Source organism: Peromyscus eremicus, chromosome 2 (assembly GCF_949786415.1).
Source record: "Peromyscus eremicus chromosome 2, PerEre_H2_v1, whole genome shotgun sequence".
Taxonomy (NCBI): domain Eukaryota; kingdom Metazoa; phylum Chordata; class Mammalia; order Rodentia; family Cricetidae; genus Peromyscus; species Peromyscus eremicus.
Window position 1 is genome coordinate 161,007,677 of NC_081417.1, and position 15,484 is coordinate 161,023,160.

The 15,484-nt window shown below is 56.8% G+C and overlaps 2 protein-coding genes across 2 annotated transcripts in view; one reads left to right on the forward strand and one right to left on the reverse strand.

The window, feature by feature from the left end:
• Gpr153 (G protein-coupled receptor 153) overlaps positions 1 to 6,204 on the forward strand; it is a 6,502-nt gene extending 298 nt beyond the window's left edge. The window contains exons 1-5 of the mRNA XM_059255467.1: positions 1 to 111; positions 420 to 849; positions 2,550 to 2,742; positions 3,135 to 3,319; positions 3,816 to 6,204. The exon at positions 1 to 111 is cut by the window's left edge and continues 298 nt beyond it. Coding sequence (XP_059111450.1) covers positions 1 to 111; positions 420 to 849; positions 2,550 to 2,742; positions 3,135 to 3,319; positions 3,816 to 4,478 — 1,582 coding nt within the window. The 3' untranslated portion in view covers positions 4,479 to 6,204. The remainder of the gene's footprint in view (positions 112 to 419; positions 850 to 2,549; positions 2,743 to 3,134; positions 3,320 to 3,815) is intronic.
• A 1,590-nt stretch (positions 6,205 to 7,794) lies between these two features.
• On the reverse strand, positions 7,795 to 8,994 carry Hes3 (hes family bHLH transcription factor 3). Its single transcript, XM_059256296.1, has 4 exons — positions 8,935 to 8,994; positions 8,722 to 8,817; positions 8,559 to 8,640; positions 7,795 to 8,159 (listed from the first exon to the last, which is right to left on the reverse strand). Exons 1-4 carry the CDS (start codon positions 8,992 to 8,994, stop codon positions 7,795 to 7,797), a joined length of 603 nt encoding a protein of 200 aa, XP_059112279.1.
• Between the last annotated feature and the right edge of the window lie 6,490 nt (positions 8,995 to 15,484).

The following is a 15,484-nucleotide window of genomic DNA, read 5'->3' on the forward strand; positions in this document are numbered from 1 at the left end:
CTGTAAGGTCTTTGTGTCCACCTTCTACACCCTCACTCTGGCCACATGTTTCTCCGTCACCTCCATCTCCTACCACCGCATGTGGATGGTCCGCTGGCCCGTCAACTACCGGTGAGCATGAGACAGTGCAGTGTGTCTGTGTATATGGCCGTGCTATGCCAGGGTGGGTGAGAAGGTTGAGGGCTGGCACAGTCCAGGGCTGCTAGGGGCGTGGATGTAGAAGATGAGTGTCACAGCACAGAAATGCCTGAAGAGAGGGACAGGTGCATGAATGGCTTTCCACTGAGGGGCAAGGCCCTGCTGTGCTGGCTGGGCGGAGACTACAGTGTCAGTGGGGAAAGGTGGTCAGGACCCTCTGTGGTCCCTCAGAGGTCGGTGAGTAACACCAGGATTCTCTATCCTGCCCTGCCCCATGCCAGGCTGAGCAATGCCAAGAAGCAGGCTGTGCACACAGTTATGGGCATCTGGATGGTGTCCTTCATCCTGTCGGCCCTTCCTGCCGTTGGCTGGCACGACACCAGTGAGCGTTTCTACACCCACGGCTGCCGCTTCATCGTGGCTGAGATCGGCCTTGGCTTCGGAGTCTGCTTCTTGCTACTGGTGGGTGGCAGCGTGGCCATGGGCGTGGTCTGCACAGCCATTGCCCTCTTCCAGACACTGGCCACGCAGGTGGGGCACCGGGCTGACCGCCGTGCCTTCACTGTGCCCACCATCGTGGTGGAGGATACACAGGGCAAGCGTCGCTCTTCCATTGACGGCTCGGAGCCTGCCAAAACCTCGCTGCAGATTACGGGCCTGGTGGTCACCATCGTGGTCATCTATGACTGCCTCATGGGCTTCCCTGTGCTGGTGGGTGAGGTTGCTGGGTAGGGAGCCTGCCATGGATGTGGCTTCTAGGACAGCCTAGGGACTGGGCATCAGGTGGCTGAAACCTCAAACCTGACTTCCGAGCTGTGAATTATTACTCCCATTTTATAGATTTGGAAAGCAGAGTTCAGAGAGGTACATGACTTGCCCAAAGTCGGGGTAGATGTGATGAGACTTGAACCCTTGTCAGCTGACTAGGATCCTTTTGTCACACTGCAAGAGGTATATCTTCCCCTCTCCCTAGGCCCTTTCCATGAGAAGCAATGCCACTGCCCTCCCCTGCTCAGGGCCCAGGATGTGGCAGGTAGGTAGGCAACATTGAATTGGCAGAGGGCAGGCCCCTAAACGCCTTCTCTGAAGTTGCACTCCATTGTAAGGACTGGAGAAGGTCAGATGAAAGGATCCCTGGATGAAGGCCTTGCTAACCACAGTCCAGTGGGACTCCCTGCAGTCCTCTGACCAGCTTGGACTAGGCTGGCTCGAGACTGAAGTCTACACTTAGTAAACAGCTCCTGTCTGAGTGGGGCTCCTGCCACAGACGGTCTGGAGAGACAAGAGCCTGTACCAGAGCCAGCCTGCCTACACAGCCAGGAGGTCATGTCCTCTCGGGCTGTACCCCCGGCTTGCTCTGCCACCCTGCCCCCAGCAGGCCCAGCACCCTCCCACTCTATGGTCCGCATCTACAGCGGGGCTTCATACCCCACCTAGTCCTTCATGCCAATGGTAAGAGCTAAGAAACGGCCCTGAGAATAACGAAGTACTGTAAAGACAGAGTGGGGCCTTGGCGGGGCCCACCCCAGCATCGCTTCCCACCTCAGAGTTGGGAAGTGGGTGCCATTGATGGAGTCTGCTGCTTGTCATAAACATTATCAACAATTCTTACCTCCGGGCTGGAGAGATGGCTCAGTAGTTAAAAACGCTGGCTGTTCTTGCAGAGGAGCTGGGTTTGGTTTCTAGTGTCCACATGGTGATTTACAACCATCCATAGGCATGCACATGGTGCACGTACATACGTTCAGACAAAACACACGTAAATAAATGCTTAAAAAATGAAACTATATTTTTTTAAAAGGAATCCTTACCTCGCCTTCTGTAGTGTGGGTGTTTTTAGCCCATTTCACAAATGAGGAAATGGAGCCCCAGAGAAATTCAACAGCTTTCCAAGGATCGCACAGTCGCAGAACAGATACAGCGTGCCCAATTTTGCTCTGTTGTGGCATCACTAAACACTTTCCAAGCCGATGGGGGACCTGGGAAGAGCCCTTTGGCTGCTGAGCCTCCTCTGGGGTCTGAGCTTGTGGGTAGGGGCAGAGCTAAGGAGCCCGGAAGATAGGGCAGTGACAGAGAAGTCTAGGCTTGAGGCCTGTTTCTCCTGGCCTGTTCCTTGGGAAGTGGTCCACAGAAACCTGTGTCACATCTCCCCCTGGGCACCCATGAGGCTGCTGCCCAACACACTGAGGGGTGACGTACACAGCAGAGCTCTGCTCAGGGTGGACACGGCCCCTGCCGTCACTCACTGGGTTGGCCCTTCCTTCGCCTGGAGCTTCCTACAGCCACCTTCTAACCCTTCTCCTCTGGGCAGTGAGTGGGTTATGGGCTCTGCAGTACAGGTGTGGCAGCTGTGGCTAGGAGGGATGTTGTGGGGAGGGTCCTGTAGGTCAGGCCTAGCCCTGTGCCCACAGGTGGTGAGCTTCAGTAGCCTGCGGGCTGACGCTTCAGCGCCCTGGATGGTGCTCTGTGTCCTGTGGTGCTCTGTGGCCCAGGCCCTGCTGCTGCCTGTGTTCCTCTGGACCTGTGACCGCTACCGGGCAGACCGCAAGGCAGTCTGGGAGAAGTGCATGGCCCTTATGGCCAATGATGAGGACTCTGACAATGGTAAGGATGGCCTCAGGGTGGCCTCTGGGGAGTGCGGCACCTGGGTGAGGTCTGGGTGTCAGCCGAAATAGTCATTTGGTGTACCCCCACCACATGGCACTTAGGTGACCCTGTTCTGATCACCACCAGATATTCCTGTGGCAATAGGCTGTGTGTCAGGAGCTGTCAGCCTGTGTGGGTGCTTAGTCCCGTGGAGTCCCCACCCCAAATCTCAGAGGAGCGAAGTGCTCAACATGTCAGCCTTCATACTCACAACTAAAGTGTGTTGTAGCTGGGATTTGAACTCGGAACCCTTGCCTGCCCTTTCTGCAAACTAGTCCCTTCCTTATGGGGATTCCTAAAACCTTCCTGATGCCCCCACGTTTTCATGGTGCTTTTGTCCTATCCTGCAGAGACCAGCCTAGATGGTAGCATCTCCCCCGACCTGGTATTGGAGCGCTCCCTTGACTACAGCTATGGAGGTGACTTCGTGGCCCTGGACAGGATGGCCAAGTATGAGCTCTCTGCCCTGGAGGGAGGCTTACCCCAGCTCTACCCTCTGCGGCCACTGCAGGAGGATAGGATGCAGTATCTGCAGGTAGGTTGAGGCAGAACGGAGGGGACCTCGTAAGTCTGTGATGGACTATTCTCTTTCTTCCCCTCCCTGCCCCCTCGATTTCGCTCTCCCTCTCTCGCTCGCTCGCTTCATGCATGCACGCACGCACACATGCATGCACTCACGCACGCATGCATGCATGCATGCACGCACGCACGTACAGATCAGTGGCAATGATGGCTGTCAGCCCTTGGCTTGCCTCGAGGTCACAGTCTATGCGGGTGGGCCTATCCCCGTGCTCTGGAAGAGGGGTCCATTGGTGTCTGTACTGTGAACCTTCCCATGAGACTTCTCTCCAACTGACCCAAGCTTCATTCAATACAGAAGTTCAGAGAGGTTGTCACTTGCCCCAAATCTCACAGCTCCGAATCAGGGGGCCCTAGTCCCTGACCCACACACTGCTCTGCAGGGCGCGGGGAGGCATCAGTGCGGGTTTCCAGGAGGGCAGCCCCGTTTCAGCCCGGCCGGGTGCTCGCAGGTCCCGCTCACACGGCGGTTCTCCCACGATGACGCCGACGTATGGGCGGCCGTCCCGCTGCCCACCTTCCTACCGCGCTGGAGCTCCGGCGAGGATCTGGCAGCCCTGGCGCACTTAATGCTGCCCGCGGGGTCCGATCGGCGGCGCGGGAGCCTTCTGGCTTTCGCCGAGGACGTGCCCCCATTTCGCCCGCGCCGTCGCTCGGCCGAGAGCCTGCTGTCTCTGCAGCCCTCGTCCCTGGACGGCGGCCCGCGTCGCACCCACGACTCGCCTCCCGGCAGCCCGCGTCGCCGCCCGGGGCCTGGCGCCCGCTCCGCCTCGGTCTCGCTGCTGCCGGACGCCTTCGCGCTGACCGCCTTTGAGCGTGAGCCGCAGGCCCTGCGTCGTCTGCCCGCCCCAGCGCGGCCTTTCCCCGCCGCCTCCGACGGGACGGAGCCTGGTGAGGTCCTGACCCCTCCTGGCGGCCGTACGCAACGCAGCCACGGACGCCGGGCCACGCGCGCACACGCGGGGCCCCTGCAGACTGGCCTGAGCGCATCGTGGGGCGAGCCCGGAGGCTTGCACGCGGCGGGCGGCGGCAGCACCAGCAGCTTTCTGAGCTCGCCTTCCGAGTCCTCGGGTTACGTCACGCTGAACTCGGACTCGCTGGGCTCTGCGTCCTAGGGCCGTCTGGGTCCGCCCTAGGGACGCCATGCAGATGAGAGGCACAGCACCAAAGATGCCATCGCATGTGTTAGGCACGCGGACAAGTGCCACCCACCCTAGGGGTGAATGGATGGTGGACTCTGCGCCCCTCTGCGCCTTCCTTCTGATATCTCCTGGAGGGACGATGGCCGCCTTTGATGGCTGCACAGGACACAGACCTGCTGCTGGGCACGGCATCTCCCAGGAAGGGACAGGCTGTGCCTTTGTAGTGAGTGGCATCTGCACATTTACTACACCTTCCCCAGCCCTCTGAGGCTAGGCTGGGGTGTATAGGAGACCCTGAGACCTGACCACCATGAGAAAGGACCAAGTTCCTTCTCTAAGAAGCTTAAGCCAGAAGCTACTGGATCGCATTCAACTTCACTCGTACTGCCTCTGCCTCACCTCAAGGGTGTGGCATGTAGAGCGTCTGTAAGCACAGGGGTCTTCAAAACCCAAACAAGTTCTACTGAGCAGGCTTCCTTGTGACCTGCCTCAGTTTCCCTATCTCTGATGAGTGAATGACCGACCATGATACATCTCTCAGGGCTGTTTGAAGAACCCTCCTGGTCTTAGGGCCCTTTGTGAGGGTCAGCCTTCAGCAGTTGACCCCCAGATCTGAGGCCTCCCCATCTCGATGACCTTTGCCGTCTTGGAGACTCACTTTAGCTAAAGCACAACACCATGGGTGTAACAGCCACTTTGACCCCACTAGTGTCCCCATGCTCGAGACTACACCATATTGCCTGTCTCCCACTAAGTCGGCCGTTCTGTGATCCTGCCGTGAAGGCTGCGGGTACCTGGTGCACAGAGCTAAAGCAAATGGAAGTGGGGTTCCCCGTCTTGGTGCCCATCTCCAGCTCTGCCTCCCACCCACACCGGCAAAGGTCCCGCAAAGGGTGTCCTGTCCCCTCCTCCACTGGAAAGAAGGGCTCTCCCGGGTAGACCTCTCTCTGGGCTGTGGCAGGGACGTAGGTCTTCCCAGGAAATACCCAGGCTGTGAGCTGGGGTGGGTAGCACCACCACCGTACAGCAGAGCCTCTGTGTTGGGACCAGGAGACAGTCTCAAAGGCCAGCACAGAGCAGCCTGTGTCCCGTTCTCACTGCCCGATGGCCAGGCCCATCTCCTCTCCCTCTCCAGACAGAGTTCCAACTCCAGATGAGGATGGGGATGGGTGACTGCCCTGTCCTAGGCCTCAGAGGACCCTGTAGTCCCTGGGTAAGTGAAAGATTAGACACCCCAGATGAGCAGGGGGCTGCAGTCAGTCCATCTTTGGACATGGGAGAAGCTTCCTCTGGTTATTTGCTGCTGTGCCTTCAGGGACTGATGTCATGTGGGGGCAGAGGCCACCAGCTAGCCACTGTCTCCCTCACCGGCCTCAAATTGTCAATTTATCACCTTGGGTTTTCACTCTGTTTTGTATTCAACGGCAATACTTGTAGTGGGGACCTTGTGTCCCCAAGTCACTCCTACTTTATACAAAACTTTAAGGGCAAGCCCCAAGCAGCGGACCCTGGGCACCAGGGCTCTTCCCCACCCCTGTTCAGCCTCCTTGTTTGCTGATGCCTGTAAGGACCTTGGCGGTGAGTTACTGATAAGAGCACTATCTGTATACCACCGCCTAGCCCAGAGTCAGGGATGCGTTTGTAGATTTTTGAAAAACATTTCTCTTCTGTACAGGACCCAATAAAAATTTCCTCATGGTTTGCACACAGCCTTCTGAGGCTGGTTCACGGAAACCTGTTTCCACAGGGCTAACCAGCTACTCCCCAAATCTCTGTCTGTCTAGAGCCTGAAGTCCAGGCCAGTGTATCATTCCCTTGGGCTTGCCGTTTCTCCAAGCAGGTGCTGCTGTCCCACTGGCCAGAGAGGTAGACCTGGGCCCACAATAGTAGGCAGCAGTGGGTGGGCCCTAAGAGAAAAGGTCCCCTGTCACGGGCGGCAACCTGGCACCTGTGGCTGGAGCAGGATTTGATAGTCACTGTGAACTTGACTCGGTACAGCTAGGACTGGGTGTGCCTGTGAAACCTCACTCAAATTCCATTGGAATTCACGTACCGTTCCTGGTCCTCGCTGAGAGGTCGCCACCTAGCGGTAGAGGAGAGAAAAGTCTTGGCTTTTCTCCCACCAGGCGGGGGGACCAGAGGCCGCCTTGAGCCGGCCAGGGCAGGGCTCTGTACTGGTCCTTGCTTCAGAAAGCCCGCTCTGTGGGGTGGGTTAGTGGGAGAGCCAAGTTGCGGAGAATCCTAAGTGGACCAGAACGTGTTTATTGGCAGGGCAAGAGATGCCCCAAACTAAGGTCGTTTGTGGTGCACTCACGTCTCAGTCTGTACTTAACACCCAGTCTTTATTCAGAATTGCACGTTGGTACTAGGAGGTGCAGGGATTTCTGACTGGACCCCAGGCTGGCTCACGACAGGAGCCCGGGAGCGAAAAACTGATCTCTCCCCTCCGCAGTCGCCGCGCATGGCACGGTGACAGCAGCAGAGCTCTCCGAGTCTGGGGCTCAGAAGGCACTCTGTGGTCCCGGGTACCGGTCTTTGGAGAACACGAAATGCGCAGATCTCAGCGGAAGTCCCGAGGTTCACGCTGGCAGTGCCACGCAGCAATTGTGGCGAGGCGAGGCGAGGCGGCGGAGCACTCAATGCACCTTAGAGGCGGAGGCGGTGCTCCGCGCCAGGACCCCGCAGCCGTGAGCATCTGCGAAGGGAGGGCCTTGGAGAGCGCCACCGCAGGGTGGGCCCCGTGCAGAGGGAGTGGGCTGCGATGGTAGTGAGAAGGTCTTGGGTGGGGGTGAGATGGGATGGGAGCTTCTTGCTGGAGGGGCGGGGCCCTGCGCGCTTTGTGCCCGTGGGAACAGAGCGCCCGAGGCCGGTTGAATGGGCCAGGGCGGGGCAGCGATTCTCCTCGCTGCGAGGGGTCCGCTCTGCGCCGCTGGCGACCGCGACCTTCCCACCGTGACGCAGCCGTGGAGAGGGGGGCAGGGGCGGAATGCCAGCCCCGGGTCCCTGGGAAAGGGGCACCGTCCACACGTCCCCTCCTAGCTCCACTAGAGGTGGGAGGAGGGGAGCTGGTCTGGCTGGTGGGTGGGGCTGGAGTGGGTGAATTCACCTAGACCCCATCCGCAAGTGGCTGCGTGGATTTTCCCGCAGCCCCACCAGGCCACCGATCGAAAGAGTTCCTGCAGTCACCATGGGTGCGTCCCAAATAGTTTCTGTGTTCCCAGACTAGACTGCGGGTGATGGGGCGGGGGGTGGGGGGGAGGGGTCTTGAGTCTGAATCCTTGCCTAGGCCTCACCAGGGCCGCCACACCCCAAGCCCGGGTCTCGGGCTCTCGGTCTGGCAGTTCGACACTGGTTGTGGTGCCGGAACGCCGGTGGAGGACTCAGGGAGTCCTCTAGGGAGAGGGAGCGGGGACAGCGGGGACTGGGAGCCACCTGCAGCGGAAGCAGGGGCCCAGATGGCCGGGAGGCAGGGGCTGAGAACAGAGACCGCCTGCGGGCTGGCGCTGTCCGTGGTGCTGCCGGCCCTGCGCTCCAGCACCAGGGGGCAGCGCAGGCCGCTGCCATCCTCTCCGCGCCGAAGCCGCTGGCTCACGCCGGGCAAGCAGCCCTGGAAGCCAGACGGGTAGTCGACCCCACTGGGTACTGGCCAGAGTCCTGGAGAAGGGAAGGGAGGAGAGGAGGGGATAGAAGAGAAGAGACGTGGAGGATAAAGGGAGGGGAGAAGCATAAGGACTAGAGAGAAGACTCCTGGGTGGGGCAGACCTATGCTCACACTAAGGCTGCAACGCCACAGCCAGTCCAGACAGGCCTTAGCTGCTCTTCCCCACATCCACCCCAGCTAGGTGATGGACCCTTCTCACCTCACGGTTCACTTCAGCTTTCCTCTCTACTCAGTAGCTCAGACTACTCTCCAACTCTCCATCCTCCTGCCTCAGCTTCCCAAGTGCTGGCTTCACTGGTGGACAAAGCCGTGCCTACCCCAAGCCCCCATGGCTAGCTCCCACACATCCCTCCCAGCGTTGCGTCCCAGCTCTTCAAGCCCTTACTTCATACCTTGCAATGAATTCTGAAGGCTTTTCATGTACTTGACACTCAGCTCCAGGATGTCAGCCTTTTCCAACTTCCGTTTCCGTATCTGGCGAGCCGTAGTAAGACACTCTTAACAGGCAGACTGGGGAAGGGCTGGACCTCTCGCTCCCCTCCTCTCCTGTCTTACCTGATGTGAGTAGTGTCTCTCCAGAAGAGACTTGAGCTGCTCCAGGGACATGTTGATGCGTGCCCGGCGCTTCTTCTCCATCAGAGGCTTGGAGATCTGAGGGCCAGCCAGTAGGTTTTGGAGGAAGGCCCTAGCTTTCCAGGCCTCCACTCCCTCCAGCCCAGGGGTTCCCACCCCAGGAGTTCTCATCCCATACCCTTCAGGACCCCAAACCTTTCGGAAGCGGCTGGCTGGACCACTGGGGCTGCCCCTGGATGTGGGCTCTGTGCCCATTTTGTGATGTCTGCACAGACAGTAGGCTGCGTTGCCTTTATAGGGTACCTCGTTTACATGTCAATGAGGCTCTAGGAACTGGAAAAATCCAGAGGGGGAGGGGATGGAAAGGGCATGCAGGAGAGCTGCCCCTATATCCCTCTGTGAGGCCCCTCCCAATAGCCCAGGCTGCCTCTGGCTTTCAAGACGCTTTCTGCAGCTCTCAGGATTCCTTTCCCTTTTTATTTTTTTTTTAATTTCTTCCTTGACTCACCACTGCTCCAGTACGAAGACTTCCCCCAAGCCCATCCTCTCCAGGTATCGTTGAGCCAGCAACTGTAGGTTCTGAACCTCACCTCTGTCTCTGCTTGCCAAGTCCTGGCTTCTTCTTATCTCCCAACATTCCTCTGGTGGTCCTCCAATGTCACAGGGAGCTTTGTGTGCTGCGTGCCACCCTAAATGATGATGATGGTGCCCTAGGTGTCCTGAGGCCTGATGAAGACGCTGAGGCGAGGAGGGATAGCCAGCGATGCCTTTCACGCTCTGGCCACGCTGAGATGCTGAATTAGTCGCCCTAATGTCGGGACAATGTAGCAATTTTCTGCCTGTGGCTGCTCAAAGCCAGTCGCAAGCAGGGCCTGTGGGGGCCATGCAGCAACATGTGTCCCATTAAAGCATGCAGCCCGCCCGCAGGGCCACAATGGGCCTCCTCTTTCCAAGGACTCAGAGACTGGAGTACTGACTGATAGAACCCAATATAGAGACTTCCAGCTAGGAGGCAGACCACCCCACCCCCAGCCCTGGGCTTCCAAGCTTGTGACTCTGGTGAAGAACCAGTCTTTAAGAGAAAAACAACGGAGCCGGGTGTGGTGGCATGTGCCTTTAATCCCAGCACTCAGAAGGCAGAGGCAAGTGGATCTCGGAGTTCGAGGCCAGCTTGGTCTATAGAACAAATTCCAGAACAGCTAGGACTATACAGAGAAACCCTGTCTCAAAGAAGAGAGAGGAGGGAGGGAGAAAGGGAGAGAGAGACTGGGTGCATCTGGGGTTCGGCTCTTGTGGACCTCCTCTTAAGTTCAATGAGTGGGGAGTCGGGGTGGGGACCACTGACTGGGATCACCTGCTGCAGGACAGGGCTGCAATCCCCTCACACCACTCCCATTGATCAGGGAAGTTGGAACCACAGCTGTGACTGACAAGGCAGACCTCCAGGGAAACTCTTGAGTTCAAACCTAGAGAACTCCTTTTCTTTCACTCTTCTGGTCTTCGTTTGGGGGCCAGGAGACTGAAGCGGCATCCTGACAATGCCTATGAGGCCATAGGAAGTCGCGCAAGTTCTACAACATTCTCTGTGGTCAAGTATTGAAAACAAGGGCTTCCGTATTGCCTCAAGAGGATATTGCTGGGTCAAGATGCCCCCAAACCGGGCATCTTTCTGAACCCTCCACTTCCCTCCTCCCTGTTCTGTGCATTGGCCGGCCTTGTCGGTGCGTTCCCAAGCGCCAGGCAGCGTGGAGAATCGAGCCCCGCCCTCCCCCTTTCAGGCCTGGGCAAAGGCGACCAGAACTCGGGAACCTTCTCCTGTCCCCCTCCGTAGGGTGGGTGGACCAGATCCGGGTGGGTTTGTATTCTGGGCTGGTGACGGGGCTGACGCCCAGTGGCGAGCGCTGCCACGCACCGGGTAGTTTTAAAGCTCCCGGGTCAGCCGGGCCCTTAAAGCTCCCGGGCCAGCCGGGCCCGGACGGCCTCAGTGCGCCTAGCTATCACTTTGGGGAGGTGGCGGCACGGTACAAAGGCGCCGCGGGGCAGGCGGGCAGGAGGCTCCGCACAAAGGGAGCAGCCGAGTGTTAAAGGCATTGTGCGGTTTGCACAAAGCGGCGCCCGCGCCCGCCTTCTCCGGGCCAAACTCCGGGCTCCCCGCGGCGCACGGGCTTCCAGCTGCCGCACATCTGTAGGGAGGCCTGGCGCGCGCCTCACCTCGACGGGTCCCCTCCACCCTCCTCGCTCTCAAGCCAAGTCAGAAGCGGGGCAATTTGTCTTGTAATTACAATACTTCCCCATAAACTGCTGCCTAAGCCTTTCAGTCCAGTGAATTAGCAAACCAATGGTTCTGCGCACAGCTTTCCCGGAGCACTGCGGGGCGCGGGGCACTGGTCCCGCCCCCTCTCCAGAATTAGAGTCACTATAAAGTCCCCCTCTCTCGCTCCCGCCCGCACCCCAGTACCCTCCACTGTCTGGGCCATCACCTCACAAGCCTACCCAGGAATCCTGGCTGCACTGGGTGGGGCCGTTCATGTGGGTGGCTAAGTGTTTCTTAGGTAGTGGAAAATTGACCACAAAATGCACTAATCTGCAATGTTCTGCTTTGACTGGGGGAAGTGAGGCCCGCCACGGGGCGAGGACCGGATTCTCAGCGGTTGCACTCTGCTAGGATCTGTTTAACAAGCCTGTGGCTGAACTGCACCATGCCTCCCACCGCCCTTTCCCGTGGGCCGGTCCTTGGGCAGGGGTCTCGCTCCCTGTGAGAACTTCCCTGCTTTTCCTTCATTTACCGCTACAAAACACCCCCCAACGCCTGTTCCTGTGGCTGAGGGTTGTGCAAGCTCACGACCAGGAGGGACCCCTCCATCTCCCCCTCCCAACCCCAGCTCTGAAACAGTCCCTTCCTTCCACTACAGTAGCTCTCATTACAGCTTCGTCCTCTAGGCAACCTCTTCCCCACTAAGTTAGAGCCAGACCTGTGCATCCCGCAAGGTCATTGGAAAAGGTGACAGGTAAAGAGATGCAAGCTGAGGACTGGTGTTCCATCTGTCCATGAGAGACGTCTTACCTGCACCAGCAGGCGGACCCACCAGGGAGAGTCAAGCTTTCCCAGAGGTGAGGAGAGACAGCTGCTCACCTTACCCTCTCTGAGCAAGCTGGGCAGAGTACTCTCTTTTGGACTGCTGGGAAGGTCATGGACTAACTTAGAAACGCTGCTTATGCAAACCAGGATGTAGGCCATCAACTCCCTTCCTATCTTTAGCACTCAGGGTCCCCAAGGTACCCAGAAAGGAGTACAGGCCCAGGAAGAGCAAGGGGGAAACCCAGGCCCCTTTTGGTCATTCAAGGAAAAATGTTTGCTCTCAGCCCACCCTCACTCCCACCCTTTCTCACACAGAGGAATTTAAGGGTGAAAATGGCTGGTGCTTCTGTGCCTTTCCCATTCGATTTCTTGACTTTGGCAAGACGCACACACAGTTCTGGAAACAAAGTGGGAATGGGGCTTGAAGCCCCCAGACAAGGGCCCCACCTCCCATCCCAGGCACCAGCCCTTGGCTGCCCAGGGTCCTGAGTGGTGAGCGCTCTTCCTGCACTTTCAATGCTAAGTGATGGGCCTGGCACAGACCTCGGTGGGTGCTGGTGGGAACTGGAGGAAGAAGCCTGTCCGCCTCTGCAGATGTGTTTCAAAGTGGGACGAAGCGATTGCTGTGTGTAATTAACTATCAGGGACACAGCAAAAGCCCTGAAATGACTCTGTCGATTGTCTCCAGATGGGGTTGGAGAGGCTGCAATTGTTTAACTCTCTTTGGCTGTGTGAGGACTTTGAATGGCACAGCAGCCAAGGGTCCTTCAGGGGATAAAGGCTGGGACTTCAGTGAGTGCATCAACACTGACCAGGCCAGCCCAGCTCAGGAAGAGTGAATTCAGAGAGACCCTCTTTGTCCTGGCCTTTTGTGTCTCCCCCGAGCTGGCTCTAATCTTTAAATATTTACCCGGCCCCTTTGTTCACATATGACTTATGCACTGTGGGCTGATGTACTCATAAATCACGCGTCATTTACCAGACTGGAAAGAGGCGCTTTCATTCCTCCAGCCTGTGACTGCCAGAGAAGAGGAGAGAAAAGTTTCTTTTGGAAGGCCCGCCTGTCTCCAGTGGAGACCCATAGCCACGCTGGACAGACTCCTCCCCACTGCCCTCTGGATAGGCCAGAGGCCCTGAATAACCAGGAGCTGCAGGGGGTGGCAAACAGCCCTCTGAAAATGTCTGATCTGGCATCCATCCCTAGGGAGGGGGATGTGAGCATCCTGGGCTTTCCTCCTGCTTGGCCTCAGGCTTGAATGAAATACCGTGAGCCAGCTTTCACCCTGGGGATTTTCTGTGTAGGATGAGTGACGTGTCAACACTTGTCTCATTCATATACCTGCATACCTGCCTTGGGCTTGCTCTGCTCTCCCCTTCACAATCTCTCTTGCTCAGTAAAACCATGCTGTTTAAGAAACAAAAGTCTGGGGGCTGGAGAGACGGTGGCTCAGTGGTTAAGAGTGCCTACTGTTCTTGCCAAAGACAGCTCACAACCACCTGTAACCCCAGCTTCAGGGGTTCAACCCGGAAAGGCTGGGGCCGCTCACTGTTCTGATAAAGCAGTCTCAGTCTGTCCAGATCAAGTCTGCCTGCTTCTCTGCCTCAGTTTCCAAAACAGGACAGCTCTCCAGCTGGGCCCATCCAGGAAAGCTGCTTTAGCCTGTGGTGGTGATATCTAAGGAGTCATGGAGGTGTGGGCTGCAGAGGGAGGGACCCTACAGCCTGAGAAAGAGCTCCTCCATTTGTGCTTGCCTGGAAGCTGCTGGGGCAAAAAACATTCAAATGCTTATTTTCAAGAAAAATCGAGCAACGCATCGCAGAACCGGCACTCCCCCCCCCACTTTTCTTTCTTTCTTTCTTTCTTTCTTTCTTTCTTTCTTTCTTTCTTTCTTTTTTTAACCGTTCTGGAGACCTGTCACCTCCTGCATTTGGATGAAGAGCTGGGTACCCAGTGACACTGTTTGGCCAGACTCCTTTCCTCTCTGTGCGAAAGCAAGCCTGTGTTTCCTTGTGCATCTGGATGTATCCCTCTCCGTGGGTGATTGTCTTCCTGGGGCTGTGCATGTTCCTTGACTATATCCCTGGGTATATGCGTGTTCTCCATGTGACTGTTCCTCTGGATGTCTGCACTCTCTGTGTATAACTGTTTCCTTGGCTGTATATACTCTTCGTGTGTAGTTATGTATCTGGGTGTATGTGTGTTGTGCTGGGTGTGGCTGGTTTCCTGGGTACCTGCACTCTCTGGATGTGATTGCTTCTCTGGCTATTGGTACTCCGTAACTGTTTTCCTGGGTATATGCATTCTCCATGTGACTGTTCCTCTGGTTATACACATGCCCAGATGTGTATATGTGTGTAAAACTACCTGCTTGCCTCTCCGTCACTGCACTGTGAGTTCTAGGCCCTGACAGTTTCAGCAATCCCAGAAATCCCTAAAAGTTCACATCCCCTGGAGTGTAGCCCCATCTGGCAGAGCCCATCTTTCCCTTTCTCCCCCCTCTAGGATAAGGCTGAAGAAGAACTGGGGCCTCAGGGGAGGTGACAGGCAGAGGACGGAGTTGCTCAAACTCTCTGGTCAGTTACACTTTGTTGGTTGCCTAAGAGTGGGGGTGAAAAGCTCGGGCCTGAGAAGGGACTTCCCAGAAAGGATTTTGTGCCTGAAGTGAGGGGCAACAAGCACCCTCTAGTGGCTCTGATGTGTCCTGCTCGGGGAGAGGGCTTGAGTCTGGGGAGCCCTGAGGAACAGGCAGAAGCCAGAACTCCTACTGTCAGCCCTGAACAGTAAAACCCAGGCCTTCGTCCAGTATGGCAGCACAACTCAGTCACCTTTATGCCTGCTTAGACTTTACTGTCAAACTGACACAGCCTCATTATCTGAGAAGAAAGCCCGGTTGAGGACTTGCCTAGATCAGCCTGAGCATGTCTATGGGGGACAGCATTACTCAGGCAGGTATTACGGTCTGTATGAGAAAGTTAGCCAAGGAGGAGCAGGTGAGCCGGCCAGAAAGCAGCGTTTCTCCATGGTTCCTGCCCTGACTTCCCTCAGTGATGGACTGTGACCTGGAATGGTTAAAAGCCAAATGAACCCTTCCTCTTCAAGTTCCTTTTGGCCTGAGTTTTATCACAGCAACAGAAAGGAGACTCGGAAGCCTTATTTGGTGTGTGTGTGTGTGTGTGTGTGTGTGTGTGTGTGTGTGTGTGTGTGTGTGTGTTGCTGGGGTTTCATCATAACTGAACCATTAAATCTCCTTCTCATTCCTATTACCTCACTAACAAATGTCTCCCGAGCATGGTTGCAACACTGTGCTAGGCTTTGTAAATGATTCTGGCATCATTCTCCAGGTCACTGTCCGCCACTGAAGGAAGTCAGGGTAGGAGCTCAAGCAGGAGCTCAGCAGCGGTCATGGAGGATACTGCTCTACAGCTTGCTTCACTTGCCCGTGCTTAGCCTTCTTAAACAGCCCAGGACCACCTGCCAAGGAACTGTGCCGCCCACAGTGGACTGGGCCCTCCTACATCAATTAATAATCAAGACAATACCTCATAGGCATGCCCATGGACCTCCTGATGGCAGCAATCCCTCAACCGAGGCTTTTCTTTTCAGATGACTCTAGGCTGTGCCAAGGTGACAATTAAGGCTAAACAGCACAACGGATGATTGTCAGT